At 49.0% G+C, this 15,148-nt stretch overlaps 2 protein-coding genes across 2 annotated transcripts in view; one reads left to right on the top strand and one right to left on the bottom strand.

Annotated features, from left to right (window-relative positions):
• The first annotated feature begins 1,526 nt into the window (after window positions 1-1,526).
• On the top strand, window positions 1,527-14,510 carry zgc:153284 (uncharacterized protein LOC751696 homolog). Its single transcript, XM_038799317.1, has 3 exons — window positions 1,527-1,709; window positions 6,145-6,312; window positions 14,196-14,510. Exons 1-3 carry the CDS (start codon window positions 1,665-1,667, stop codon window positions 14,274-14,276), a joined length of 294 nt encoding a protein of 97 aa, XP_038655245.1. The 5' UTR covers window positions 1,527-1,664; the 3' UTR covers window positions 14,277-14,510.
• The window catches only part of sh3bgrl2 (SH3 domain binding glutamate-rich protein like 2), a 176,258-nt gene continuing 162,796 nt past the window's right edge, over window positions 1,687-15,148 (bottom strand). The window contains exon 4 of the mRNA XM_038799313.1: window positions 1,687-1,874. Coding sequence (XP_038655241.1) covers window positions 1,854-1,874 — 21 coding nt within the window. The 3' untranslated portion in view covers window positions 1,687-1,853. The remainder of the gene's footprint in view (window positions 1,875-15,148) is intronic.

Here is a 15,148-nt window from a genome sequence, read left to right as displayed (position 1 = left end):
GCCCGGAGGCCCTCATCCTCACCCGGAAGACCTTATCCTTGCCTGGAGGCCCTCATCCTCGCCCGGAGGCCCTCATCCTCGCCAAAGGTCCTCATCCTCGCCCGGAGGCCCTCATCCTCGCCTGGAGGCCCTCATCCTCGCCTGGAGGCCCTCATCCTCACCAGAAGGTCCTCAACCTTGCCCGGAGGCCCTCATCCTCGCCTGGAGGTCCTCAACTTTGCCCGGAGGCCCTCATCCTCTCCCGCTTCACCTCGGATGTGGCCTGGTCAATCATTGCTAGGCTCCCCCCACCCCCCCCCCCCCCCCCCCCCCCACCCCCGCCCCCCCTCCCACACACACACATCCAGGCAAACCGCGTGCAGGTGGTTTGTCTTTGACAAAGAGTCATCGGACTCGAAACGTTAGCTCTTTTCTCTCCCTACAGATGCTGCCAGACCTGTTGAGATTTTCCAGCATTTTCTCTTCGCTTTCAGATTCCAGCATCCGCAGTAATTTGCTTTTATCCAGTGGAACACTCTGAACGTCTCGCGAGAGATGCACGATCTGGACTTTGCCTTCATTGGGTGGGATACAGATTAACATATTTAAATGAGCCATTTGGGTACCAGCGCCCGATTCTCCCAAGACCCGGGAAATAAAGCCTGTGCCTGAGAGACCTTGCCCTGACGCTGTTTAGCACCAGTTCACACAAATGTGGACCAAGCATAACGGCACCTGGGGGGTCTCCCAGGCCATTGGAGGACACCGGGTGGTCAGGCAGTGGTACCCTGGCACTCTTATAGGCACCCAGCCACCTTGGCATGACCACCTGGGCATGCTAGCAGTGCTCCGCTGGCACTGTCAGGGTGTCTGTGTGGCACTGCCAGGCTGTCAGGAGTACTGCCAGGGTGCCAGGCTGGCAGTGCCAAAGTGCCTGGGTGCAAGGTTGCCCATGCCAGGGATGTCGGGGGGGGGGGGGGGGGGGCCCTTGCCCTGAAGAGGTGGGATGGGGGGAGTGGGGTGCTCGAGGGCCCCCCAAGAGGTAAGTTGGAGCAGTAGGGGAGTCTGGAGGCTGCGGTAGGGATTCCGAGGGGAGATGAAAGATCGGAGCGGCATTTAAAAGTGGTGCCCCAATCTCTTCCTGCACTGACGTGCTGCACCTAAATGCGGCCTCAAGGGGCATTCCAGACTGAGGCCAAAAGAATGGCTAAATCCGTTGGATAGCAGGATCAGCGCCGAGAAGGACCCCGATGTATGTGCCCAAAAACATGGCGCATTAAATAGCACTGTTCCATTTTTTTGGGAGAATTGCATCCTGAATTGTTCTGCGAAACCTATACATTAATATCCCGACCTATTTGTGGAATGCTAGTCTTGAAGAAAAAACTGAGTTTGGTTACTTCCAAAAATGTTTTAAGAATTCATGTATCCAATTCAGAACTCTTCAGCAAGGATTTCATTAACTAAAGCGTATTTAATACTGAAGTAATCTTTACGATGTATTCATGAATCCCTCCCTCTATTTTCAGCAATGCAAATGACTTGCTTACGTTGTATTTCACTAGTTGAAAGCAGGAAGCAGGGCGAGGCTGCAGCTTCGTGCCAAAGTGACTCGACATTAAACTGCAGAAAACTCCTTGCTGACTTGCGATCAGTTCAATTAAACGCACTTCAAGTCCTTTATCATGGTTGTCATTGTTTATTTCACCAGCATCACTACAACAACTGAGGTATTTACCGAATTATATGTTAATCTACTTTGCATAACTTTTTTTAGTGGAATGTAAGCCTTGTATCTCCTTAACAGTTGTACATATTGTGTAGGTTCATTCTTCCAGTGTCCACTGTTTTTCTGAAACATTCTCATTTTCTCATTACTGGAGAGACTGTGGTTCCTGCAAATTTAGGAAAAGGGAGGAAAATGTTTTGCGAAGTGCAAAATTACGGAAGTACAGTAACATTTTAGAAACTAAAATAATTCTAGCTCTAAACAGAGTTACCTGTCAATGTCAGGTAAATGGAAATAGTTTGAAGTCAGTGAAGCTAAGGGAATAAAGCAAGGTCAGATGCAAAATAAAATTACACTGTGAGACAATGTCAGAAAGTATTATCTGGAAAATGACACAGAAAAATGTTAACATTGAATTTTTAAGTGAAAAACATGGAGCCCCAGCAATAGAATTCTGGCGAGCCTAATTATTAAGAGAGATCGGTCGCGATATATATAGATTGCATTTAACTTGTTTAAGTTGGTAAAAGGGGGTGTGCAGGGCAGGTGAATTGGCCAGGCTAAACTGCCCCTTAATAGAAAAAGAACTCTAAATTTAAAGGAAATGTAAACATTGGTAAAAGGGAACAATGTGGGTTAAGCAAGGACTGCTTGACTCCTGAATTTATTAGAGCCTTGCTCCAAACAGCTGCAAGACTCCTCAAAGACTCCCCCTCAGACTGATTTGTTCCCTGTAAGAACATTATTCACGGCGTCTCATGCTGCTCTTGCTCATGTATTTGCTTTGTTTGGCCCCTTGTTCCGCACTGTAACCAATCACTGTTTGTCGATGTACCACTTCAATGTTCTCTGTTGACTATTCTTTTTGTCTACTTTGTACATATAGTTTACGTTCCCTTGGCCGCAGAAAAATAATTTTCACTTGGCAGGTCATGTTACAGTTGTATAGGACTTTGGTTCGGCCACATTTGGAATACTGCGTGCAGTTCTGGTCGCCACATTAAGAGAAGGATGTGGATGCCTTGGAGAGGGTGCAGAGGAGGTTCACCAGGATGTTGCCTGGTATGGAGGGTGCTAGCTATAAAGAAATGTTGAGTAGATTAGGATTGTTTTCGTTGGAAAGACGGAGGTTGAGGGGGGACCTGATTGAGGTCTACAAAATTATGAGAGGTATGGACAGGGTGGATAGCAACAAGCTTTTCCCAAGAGTGGGGGTGTCAGTTACAAGTGGTCACGGTTTCAAGGTGAGAGGGGGAAAGTTTAAGGGAGATGTGCGTGGAAAGTTTTTTACGCAGAGGGTGGTGGGTGCCTGGAACGCTTTACCAGCGGAGGTGGTAGAGGCGGGCACGATAGCATCATTTAAGAAGCATCTAGACAGGTATATGAATGGGCGGGATCAGAGGGAAGTAGACCTTGGAAAATAGGAGACAGGTTTAGATAAAGGATCTGGATCGGCGCAGGCTGGGAGGGCCGAAGGGCCTGTTCCTGTGCTGTAATTTTCTTTGTTCTTTGTTCCTTGTACTTCAGTACATGTGACAATAAATCAAATCAAATCAAATCAAAATCAAGAATTCAAAACATGAAGTGAGAGTGATGTCATGGGATATCAAGACAACATTTAAATAATGTGGTATTGTCATTTGAAGTCAAAGGGAATCAGGGAAAACTCACTCTCCACTAGTTAGATCCATACCTAACACAAAGGAAGATGGTTGTGGTGGTTGGAGGCCAATCATCACAGATCAGGCACATTGCTGTCGGAGCACCTCAGGGTAGTGTCCGGGGCCCGACCATCTTCAGCTGCTTCATCAGTAAACTAGCCTCCATCATAAGGTCCGAGCGGGGTTGGCTACCATACGTGTTCAGTTCCACTCTTAATTTGGATGATGAAGCAGGACTTTGTGCAGCAAAACCTAAACGACATTCAAGCTTGGGTTGATAATGTCACTGGGTCAAAGTCCTGGAACTCCCTCCCTATCAGCGTAGTAGGTGTACCTGCACCAGATGGACTACCGTGGTTCAAGAAGGTGGCTCACCACCACTTTCTCAAGGACCGTTATGGATGGGTAATAGGTGCTTGCTTTGCTCACATCCCATGAACAAATAAGAAAGAAATTCAGAAGTTACGAAAATGAAATTTGGAAGCCAAGTTGCACTTGCTTTCTATTCACGCTAGCATAGTGGTTAGCACTGTTGCTAGGTTTGATTCCCAGCTTGTGTCACTGCCTGTGTGGAGTCTGCACGTTCTCCATGTGACTGCGCGGGCTTCCTCCGGCTTCCTCCCACAAGTCCCGAAAGACCTGCTGTTAGGTGAATTGGACATTCTGAATTCTCCCTCTGTGTACCCAAACAGGCGCCGGAGTGTGGCGACTAGGGACTTTTCACAGTAACTTTATATTGCAGTGTTAATAAAGCCTACTTGTGACAATAATAAAAGATTATTTTTAATAAAAGACAATATCTCGGTTTGGGCTGACAAGTGGCAAGTTACATTCATGCCACACAAGTGCCAGGCAATGACCATCTCCAATAAGAGAGAATATAACACCTTGATGCCCTCCCTTCCCTCTGGCAACCTCTCAACCCCTGCTGCTGAAAAAAAAATTGCTTATTGTCACAAGTAGGCTTCAATTGAAGTTACTGTGAAAAGCCCCTAGTCGCCACATTCCGGCGCCTGTTCGGGGAGGCTGGAACGGGAATTGAACCGTGCTGCTGGCCTGCCTTGGTCTGCTTTCAAAGCCAGCGATTTAGCCCTGTGCTAAACCAGCCTTTGTCACGCTAAATTTTCAGGTCTCAGGCTGAAGAAAACACCCCACCCCAATCAGAGACGGGTTCTCTCCCACATTTGCTGCTGATTGGCTCACAATAGCAAGCACAGCAGAGAAATGGCCATTGTTTTAAAGAGCAGTTGTTTGAAGAATCTTCCAAGCCACTGACCAACATTTTGAACATAGGCTTACTGGCCAGAAAAAGAGATGTGACCCACTGGCTGTGTGTGGGAGAAACATGATTCAGAAGAACAAGGGCAGCAGACACACTACAGAGGGAACACTACCATCTGGAAGTTGCCCTCCAAGTCACACACCATCCTAACTTGGAACTCCCTCCCCTTAACAGTACAGAGGTGGGTGGACCTACACCAGGGACTGTCGCGGTTCAAGAAGGCAGCTCAACGCCACCTTCTCATGGGCAACTAGGGATGGGCAATAACTGTTGGCCTCGCCAATAAAGCTCACATCTAAGAATGAATAAAGAAAATGTACATGGACCCTATGCCATCTCAGAGTCCATTGCACTGGAATGGAAGCAAGTCAGTTTTGATCTTGGCTAAGAAGAATGATCCTTGAAAATAGAACTCCCAGCCAAGTCTCTTTGGGCCTCTACTGTATCGAGCATCTCTCCATTTAGAAATTACTCTGTTCTATTCTTTTTAGGTTCAAAGTGATTGATCTCACATTTGCCTACATTTAAATCTATTTGCCACAGTTTTACCCGCGTAATCTATGAATATCACTTTAATTTACAGTGTTTAAAATGATGCCTATCTTTGTGTGGTTCTGCTGTCATGTAAGTTGTAATTAAATATAGTGAATAACCTGGGCCAGGATTCTCCGCCCCGCGCCAGGTTGGAGAATTGGCGGGGGGAGGGCGGGAGAATCGCGCGACGCTGCTCTGACGCCGGCCCGCCGATTCTCTGCCGCCGATTCTCTGCCGCCGATTCTTGGGCGCCCGCGGGATTGCCGCAGCGACGGTCGGGAACCGTTGAAAGCGCCTGCCCCCCCCCCCCCCCCCCCCCCCCCCCGCCGATTCTCTGGGCTTCGACGGGCCGAGTGCCGCTGGCTTAGGTTACATATGGTCCTACCCGACAGGAACTTGGAGTTCTGCCTGTAGGGGCCATCCTGGTTGCCGGGGGGGGGGGGGGGGGGGGGGGGAGAATCCAACCCCGGGAGGGGGGTCCACCACAGTGGCCTGGCCCGCGGCGGTCAGGGCATACCGTTCAGGTGGGCGGGCTAGTTCCGTGTGGGGCTTATGTCCCTCCGCGCTGTGACCCTGTAGGGCTCTGCCATAATGCCTGGGGGCCGGCGCGGAGACGGGAACCCACGCGCATACGCGGAATCACACAGGCTGTGGGGCGCACGCGTAAACTCGCTCCGGTCGTGGTGTGCCGGCTTTCGGGCACCAGAGCTGCGGACGCCACTCCACCGTCCTACTAGCCTCCTAGGAAGGGATGAATACCTGGACATGGAGGCCCCTTGATGCCGGAGTGTCTTGTGCTGCTTTTCACGCCGGCGTAAGAACTTGGCCGCGGGATTGGAGAATCCCAGCCCTGATCTTTAATGGGTCATAATAGTCTATCATTATCGTTAAACATGCTAATTCTACATCTAAAGTGACAAATTATTATTAATTAACTTTTTTTTTACAATTCATTACAGCTGGATAAGAATCAGATCAGAATTAGGAACACATTGGAGGCATTTAAGATACCCCACAAATTTGTGGATCTAGCAGCAGATGCAAGTTTGTTAGAGGAAATGAGAAATAAGGTGGGAAATCGTAAAGCGATGGCGCCACAAATATTTAATGATGACAAGTACTGTGGGGTAAGCTGGAACTTTGATCAACTTGTTTTAATTATAAAGAACAAAGGACAAAGGAAAGTACATCACAAGAACAAGCCCTTCAGCCCTCCAAGCCTGCACGTACCATGCTGTCCGTCTGAATGAAAACCCCCTACTCCAGGGATGGGCAAACTTTTCCGTGCAAGGGCCACATACAGAAATTCACAATTTTAAAGGGCCGCATAGTATATTAAGTAAAATAATTAATATTTAAAATAGCCAAAATAAAAGGTTTTTAAAGAAAAAAAAGCAATTAATTTTTATTAATTAATATTTTAAAGTGGAAACTTCACATGAAACACATGTTGTGCCGAGCAATGATCACCCTACTCAAGTCAATGTATCCACCCTATACCAGTAACCCAACAGCCCCTGCCATTAACCTTAAAATTAAAAAAAAAGAATTTTTTTTAATAAAAAAAAACTTTTTTATGACTTGATCTTGGTGGGCCGCATAAAGACCTTTGGCGGGCCGCAGCGCCGGCCCTAGGGTTGCTGGAGCCCCGGGCAAGCTGAACTTCGGCGCCCTTCGGGGGGGGGGGGGCCGGGGGGCGGGGGGGGGGGGGGGGGAGGGGGCGGGGGGGGCCCGAGGGGGGGGGGGCCGGAGTGACCTGGTGCATGATTGGGACCCACCGATCGGCGGGCCGGTCTCTCTGTCGGCAGGCCTCCTTTCTTCCACCGGCGAGCCTGGATCCATCCGCCATGTTTGTGCGGGGCGGCCTGGGGGAGGGCGGCCACCGCGCATGCGCTGGTTGGCACCGGCCCAACTGCGCATGCGCGGGACCCTAGTCTATTCCCATCCTATTCATGTATTTGTCTAGGGGCTGATTTAGCTCACCAGGCTAAATCGCTGGCTTTTAAAGCAGACCAAGCAGGCCAGCAGCACGGTTCGATTCCCGTATCAGCCTCCCCGGACAGGCGCCGGAATGTGGCGACTAGGGGCTTTTCACAGTAACTTCATTGAAGCCTACTCGTGACAATAAGCGATTTTCATTTCATTTCATTTTCATTTTACGCGGCGCCGGGTCTCTGACGCCGGTCACGCACTCCTTGATGGCGCCCCTAGCACATGACTGCCCGAGTTGCCGGTACCTTGAGTCGGTAGTTTGCCGCGGGCCATAGTTTGCCCACCCCTGCCCTACTCCTTCCGGGGATCATATCCCTCTATTCCCATCCTATTCATGTATTTGTCAAGATCACTATCGCCCCTGCTTCCACTACCTCCCCTGGCAGCGAGTTCCAGGCTCCCACCACCCTCTGTGTAAAAAACTTGCCTCGTACATCTCCTTTGCACCTTAAACCTATGCCCCCTAGCAATTAACTCTTCCACCCAGGGAAAAATCTTCTGACTATCCACTCTGTCTCTGTCAGGGCCGCATGGTGGCACATTGGTTAGCACTGCTGTCTCATAGCTCCAGGGACCCGGGTTCAATTCCGGCCTCAGGTGACTGTCTGTGTGGAGTTTGGGCTTCCACCCCGTGTCTGCGTGGGTTTCCTCTGGATGCTCCGGTTTCCTCCCGCAGATGTGCAAGTTAGGTAGATTGGCCATGCTAAATTGCCCCTTAGTGTCGAAAAGGTTAGGTAGGGTCGGGATTCTCCCAGCCCCACGCCGGGCCGGATAATCCCCACGAACGGGCCACACCGGCACACGATTCTCCGCAGTGCGGTGAATCGGCGTCGTTGGCACCAGCGTCGTTGGCGCTGCGCTGGTCGCGGGCCGCTCTACGCGGCTGGCCCGCCGATTCTCTGGCCCGGATGGGCCGAGCGGCCGTAGGAAAAGAGCCGAGCCATTCTAACCGGCAGCACGGTAGCATAGTGGTTAGCACAATTGCTTCACAGCTCCAGGGTCCCAGGTTTGATTCTCGGCTTGGGTCGCTGTCTGTGCGGAGTCTGCACATCCTCCCCGTGTGTGCGTGGGTTTCCTCCGGGTGCTCCGGTTTCCTCTCATAGTCCAAAGATGTGCAGATTAGGTGGATTGGCCATGTTAAATTGTCCTTAGTGTCCAAAATTGCCCTTAGTGTTGGGTGGGGTTACTGGGTTATGGAGATAGGGTGGGGGTGTGGGTGTGGGCTGGGGTGGGGTGCTCTTGCCAAGAGCTGGTGCAGACTCGATGGGCCAAATGGCCTCCTTCTGCACTGTAAATTCTATTACTTCTCATATAACCTGCTCTGAGCCGGTGGGACCTCGGCGTGTAAGGGTCGGGTGGCAGCCTGAGGGGGGGAGGGGGGGAGAGGGGGTCCGACCCGGGGGTGGGGCCTCTGATGTGGCCTGGACTGTGATCAGAGCCCACCGATTGGTGGGCCGGCCTCTGTGGCTGGGGGTCTCCTCTCCTTAGCGCCGGCCCCTGTAGCTCTGCGCCATATTGCGTTGGATCCGGCGCATTGATGGAGACCACTGCACATGCGGCGTTGGCCCTGCACCATTGCGCATGTCCTCGTTGGTGCCGGCGCAACTGCGCATGCGCGGATCCCGCGGCATCCAGTTCACGCCGGGATCTGCAGCTGGAGCGGCGCGCACCACTCCAGTGCCGTGCTGGCCTCCTGTAAGGTCCAGAATTAGACGTGGGAGTGGCCCGTTCACGCTGTCGTAAAACGCAATGGCGTTTACGATGGCGTGGACACTCTGCCGCAGGATTGGAGAATCCCGACCAGGGTTACTGGATTATGGGGATAGGGTGCCCTTTCCAAGGGTCGGTGCAGACTCAATGGGCTGAATGGCCTCCTTCTGCATTGTAGGGATTCTATGATTCTAAGATACTCCCTCATAATCTTGTAGACCTCTATCAGGTCATGCCTCAACCTCTGTCATTCCAGTGAGAACAAAACAAATTTGTCCAAACTCTCCTCATACATACTGCCCTCCATACCAGGCAACATCCTGGTAAATCTTTTCTGTACCCTCTCCAAAGCCTCCACACCCTTATGGTAGTGTGATGACCAGAATTGAACACTATACTCCAAGTGCGGCCTAACTAAGGTTCTGTAAAGCTGCAACATGACGTTCCAATTTTTAAACTTAATGCCCCGGCTGATAACGGCAAGCATGCCGTATGCCTTCTTGACTACCTTCACTACCTACATTGCCACTTTCAGTGACCTGTGTACCTGTACACCCAGATCCCTCTGCCTATCAACATGTTTAAGTGTTCTACCATTTATGGTATATTTTCCATCTTTATTAGACCTTCCAAAATGTATTACCTAACATTTTTCCGGATCACGCACCATCTGCCATCTCTCTGTCCAAGTCTCAAATCCTGCTGTATCCTCTGACGGTCCTCATCGCTATCCGCAATTCCAACAACCTTTGCATCGTCCACAAACTTGCTACCCTTCTATTTTCCAATCCTCTGGGACCTCCCCTGTAGCTAGTGAGGATACAAAGATATCTCTCCAGACCCCAGTAATTTCCTCCCCAGCCTCGCTCAGTATTCTGGGGTAGATCCTATCAGGCCCTGTGGACTTATCTACCTTTATGTTTTTCATGACCCCCAATACTTCCTCCTTTTTGTTCTTAACATGACCCAAACTATCTGCACAATTAGATGAATTAAAAAAATTATTTGCCTCTTAATATCCTCCTCTTTAGTAGCATAAATCTTGGCAACAAATCCTTCTTGATCAAAAGGATATTTTGCCACAGAGCTGCCTGTCACTTAAATTAGGCCATCCTGTCATAATATCCACTCATGTATATCATGAGATGCAGACAGGTAGTGATTGACACACAGGATAACCAATGAACACACACAACACAGAACAACCAATCACCAGACAGGACACCACCACTATAAAGCCCACTGGGCATTAAGGCTCTCCCTTTCTCACAGGACATGGCTCGTGAGATAGTCGCAGTGCACAGGCCAATGAACATCATCACCATGTGATCGAGAGCTAGTCTGGTCAAACCAGTAGGAGGTTATCAGTTAGGTTAATAGAGTGTCAACCCACAGCAGATTATGTACAGCAATCAACAGGTTCAATAAAACAGTGTTGGACCATCTCCTGTGTCGGAAGCCTGTTTCGCGTTTTACTGCGTCCAGTTGCAGTCGATGTTAGACCAACACAGATAACACATCACATCCATGATCAGAAAGAGGTTTCGTTTGTGTTTCTATGACAGGAAGCTGCTATTTGTAGGACAAAACAAACTCTTTGACCTCATTTATAAGCTTGATAGTCTACCAGCTAGCAATAGTTCGATTGGGGAAATGCTTGTTTGTCAACTTTATGAAATTAAATTTCTGAACTTGCCAAGCCAAAAGGTGGGTATTAATGTTGTTATGAAAAATGACAAAGATTTTTTTTTTAAATTAAGGGCAATTTAGCGTGGCCAATTCCCCTGCTTTACACATCTTTGGGTTGTGGGGGTGAGACCCACGCAGACACGGGGAAAATGTGCAAACTCCACACGGACAGTGACCTGTAAGGCATCGGTGAGGGAGCAGTGCTGATCACTGCACCATCATGCCGCTCTTAGAAATGGCAAAGATTATGCAAGGCAGCGAGACACACTAGAGCTTTAGTTTATGAAGCCTTGGACGTAGATAAGATGCAATTAGATTCCTCCAGTTGAACGTTTAGGCGCTGGAATGCAGCTGACATCACCTCCTGCAAATTCTGACTGTGAATTTGAATTTACACCAGTGATGGGGATCACCTTTTCCAGAGGTGTGACATCTGTCTTGGGGACAGCTGTTCCTTGGGATCTGGCAGATCTCTGACTGGTGATTCCCTCGGGAGTTCATGCCTCCACCGGATGTGCTACAGCAGGTGTGCTAACCGAAGGGTGACCCAGGTGCCTGATTGCTAACATGTCCCTCCAAGGTGATTGTCTCTGCACCGGAGGGTGGTACAGGTGATTGCAGTGTCGGACATGTGTGTCATCCCCAGAGCTTTGCGCCCAGGCGTTCAGAGGGTCTGGACTGGGGCAGCGACCATGGGCAGCCCAGCTCATTAGGTGGGTATCCTGCAATACTAAAGGACATTGGGACAGCTCCAGGGAAGAGCAGGGGTGTGGGAGCTGAAAGATTTGCTTGAGATAGGACATCTAGTTAAAGTTGCATCACTATCTCAGCGCATGCAAACTCCATGTCAGCCACAGCCCCCTCCTCTGCCTCAAGTTCCAAAGCCTGTTCTTCAAAGGAGGTGAGGGCACATGGTTCCAGCATGCCTCCACCAGTCTGCTGACATTCCCTTCGAACATGTTCTGCTTTATTGTTGGGGACATAGAAAGGACATAGTGAGATGCCGGCAAGCCAGTTTTGGTGGGGTGGAGAGTGGTTTTTAAATGTCAGTGTGGGCAAGGTGCCTGGCCAAAGACGGGAGCGTTTATGTTGGGGATTCTGGAGGTTCACGTGGAAGGGTCTTGGGGCTGATGGATGGGATCAGGAATAGGGGTGATACCAGGCTCACACAGCTGGTTACTCACCCCAGCAACTCAAAGGAGGTCTTTTCTTTTATTCGTTCATGGGATATGGGAGTTGCAGGCTGTGCCAGCATTTATTGACCACCCTTAATTGCCCTTGAGTTAAGAGTTAACCACATTGCTGTGGTTCTGGAGTCACATGTAGGCCAGACCAGGTAAGGAATGTAGATTTCCTTCCCAGATGAGTTTTCCGACAATCGGCAATGGTTTCATGGTCATCCTTAGACATTTAAATCCAGACTTTTATTGAATTCGAATTTCACCATCTGCAGTGGCAGGATTCAAACCTGGGTCCCAGGTCCATCACACGAACCTGCCTCCCATCCATTGACACCCGCTGTCTGGGGAAAGCTGGCAGCATAATCAAAGACCCCTCCCATCCAACTTGCTCACTCTTCCAAATTCTTCCATCAGGCAGGAGATACAAAAGTCTGCGAACACGCACGAACAGATTCAAAAACCGCTTCTTCCCCACTGTTCCCAGACTGCATAATGACTTTCTTAAGGGCTTACCTGATCAATACTATGCTTCCTGTATGCTTCACCCAATGCTGGTGACCATGTATTTACATTTTGTGTACCTTGTGTTTTGTTTTCTTTTCATGTACTAAATGATCTGTTTGAGCTGCTCACAGAAAAATACTTTTCACTGTGCCTGGGTACATGTGACAATAAACAAATCCAATCCAATAGGGACTAAACCAATAGGGGCTGGTTTAGCTCACTGGGCTAAATCGCTGGCTTTTAAAGCAGACCGAGGCAGGCCAGCAGCACGGTTCGATTCCCGTACCAGCCTCCCCGGACAGGCGCCGGAATGTGGCGACTAGGGGCTTTTCACAGTAAATTCATTGAAGCCTACTCGTGACAAGCGATTTTCATTTCATTTCATTTTCATCCAAACCCTGGGTTTCTGGTTTACTAGTCCAGTGACAGTACCACGACACCACTGCCGCCCTGTCATTCGTCAACTTCCCAAGTTGCTTCCAGCACTCTCAGTATCCGCCATATCACCACAGGCTTGGTTCAAGACTGCCAGTTGGGTATCTGCATCCCACCCTGGGGAGCGGGTACTCCTCCTCTCCTCAACAGCATCCCGTCAATACCTGCACTCAGAAACCTTGGAGTTGGTCTTTGTGCAGCCACCTTCTTGGCTGGAATGACAGTCTGGGGTGAGAAGAGCGCTTAAAAAGCTGCTCCAGCTGGTCATGCTAACAAGGTGATTCTCGACCCCAACGAATCACTCACCTCAGGGATCGGCCGGGATTCACGTGGGCAAAGTGATAGCCCATTGGCATGCCGTGAATCTCGTGTCTCCAGCACTCCTAGTGCCAGACGGAACCACTTAGGTTTTCCTGCTGGCGGGAACACTTAGTTTCAAATCTGGAGATTTGTGCCCGTTTTTTTCTTGTGTGGCATTTATTAGAACATAGAACATAGAACAGTACAGCACAGAACAGGCCCTTCGGCCCTCGATGTTGTGCCGAGCAATGATCAGCCTACTCAAACCCACGTATCCACTCTATACCCGTAACCCAACAACCCCCCCTTAACCTTACTTATTAAGGACACTACGGGCAATTTAGCATGGCCAATCCACCTAACCCGCACATCTTTGGACTGTGGGAGGAAACCGGAGCACCCGGAGGAAACCCACGCACACACAGGGAGGACGTGCAGACTCCACACAGACAGTGACCCAGCCGGGAATCGAACCTGGGACCCTGGAGCTGTGAAGCATTTGTGCTAACCACCATGCTACCGTGCTGCCCGTATTGAGGGATAAATATTGGCCAGGACATGAGGAATACCTCCCCAGCCCTCCTTCACAGTACTACCACAAGGCGTTTTCCATCCACCTAAGTCAGCCGATGAAGACTTGGGGGGAAGATTCTGTGTTTCGCTAGAACCCTTCATTGGCAGGATCTTCTGGTCCCATGACTGTCAATGGGATTTCTCATTGAATCCACCCCTCGCCTCCAGGAAACCCGCAGCATGGGGTGCAATGTCGGCGGGACTGGAAGATCGTGCCGGGATGAACAGCAGGAAGATCCCACCCACGGTTTAACATCTGTACAATGCTCCCTCAGTACTGCACTGGAGTGAGGAGCGTGATTTGGGTGTTCTAGCCTGGGACTTGAATCCAGGGCCCTGGGATTCAAGGCAGGCGTGCTTCTGACTGAACCACTATTGAATGAGGACAGAGCTGCGACTATCCGTGGTGCCATTTTCCTTCAGGTAACGTTCCCGCCCTCACCAACTCAGCATTTCTTGGGTGAGTAAGAAACAAGTGAAGACATGGCTGACAATGTGGTTATTGTAGATCTGTGTGAGTGAAGGAAGTATGCCACACACCAGCCAGAAGGAAAGGGGATGTACGATTATGGGGAAGTCTATGCTGAGCAACAATTAAAATGTTGACATTTTGAAATTATTTTCAGGATTTTGCTGCCTTTGAGGAAGCTATGGAATCTGAGAAGGTGGAGGAGTTCTTCAAGAGCGGTTGTCAGCAAAATAAATAAACCTGCAGAATCCAAGATGCACGAACAGGCTTTTTCAACCAATATCACTTATTATATCAATATTGGTTCATTTTCTCGAGACTCGCGTGTTCCAATTGTAACAGAAGTAATTCTTTCTTGCTCAAATTATGAATACTCTTAATTGTTCATTTTGTTGGAGGTTTCCTGAATGTATTCATCATTGTACGGCAGTGCATCTTTTTACAACATTTATAAAACCCAAGTGAAAATGTTTCAGTCTTCTCTTTTTCTCAATTTTACTGATAATATTATTTATCTTGACTGCTATGATAGAGGTATTACAAGGATGACTAGTGCGTGAAAAAGAAAAATGAATCATACTGATGCAGCAGAAGACATTTTTCTGAAGTTTGGGGCATGACATACCGAGTATCTTTTCCCTTGCTACCACAAAGCAAGAGAAAACTTTGTTTATCTTTATTTTTGACCAGCTAAAAATGTGGCTTCGGAAAGCCCACTAACAATGTGACTTCGGAAAGCCCACTTCCTGAGGCAGCAAGGTTCTTCAGGGAGAAATGGGAAACACTAGCATCACACTATTTTTTGCCCATTACCCGTGAGCCAATCATATAGTGTTTGGCATAGACCTTGTAATGATATGTATATAGTCAGGTGAGTGAAGGGTTAATTTTACATCTCTGTATAAATCAAACACTAGAGAGAGTTACCACTTCTCTATATTTAAGTCAGACCCTCAGGGAATTCTGAGAGTAGCATAAGGAGAAAACATGGTGATGGTATTAGAAGAAGATTAGATTAGACTGAGTTAACACGAGGTCAGATCATAGTGTAGTTAGTGACTACTTAGATTATTGAGTACTGCTAGACATATTCAATATTACTTAATTATT

This window comes from Scyliorhinus canicula, chromosome 6 (assembly GCF_902713615.1).
Source record: "Scyliorhinus canicula chromosome 6, sScyCan1.1, whole genome shotgun sequence".
NCBI lineage: Eukaryota > Metazoa > Chordata > Chondrichthyes > Carcharhiniformes > Scyliorhinidae > Scyliorhinus > Scyliorhinus canicula.
The sequence above is the reverse complement of the archived record's forward strand: the minus strand, read 5'-3'. Positions and strand labels throughout refer to the sequence as shown.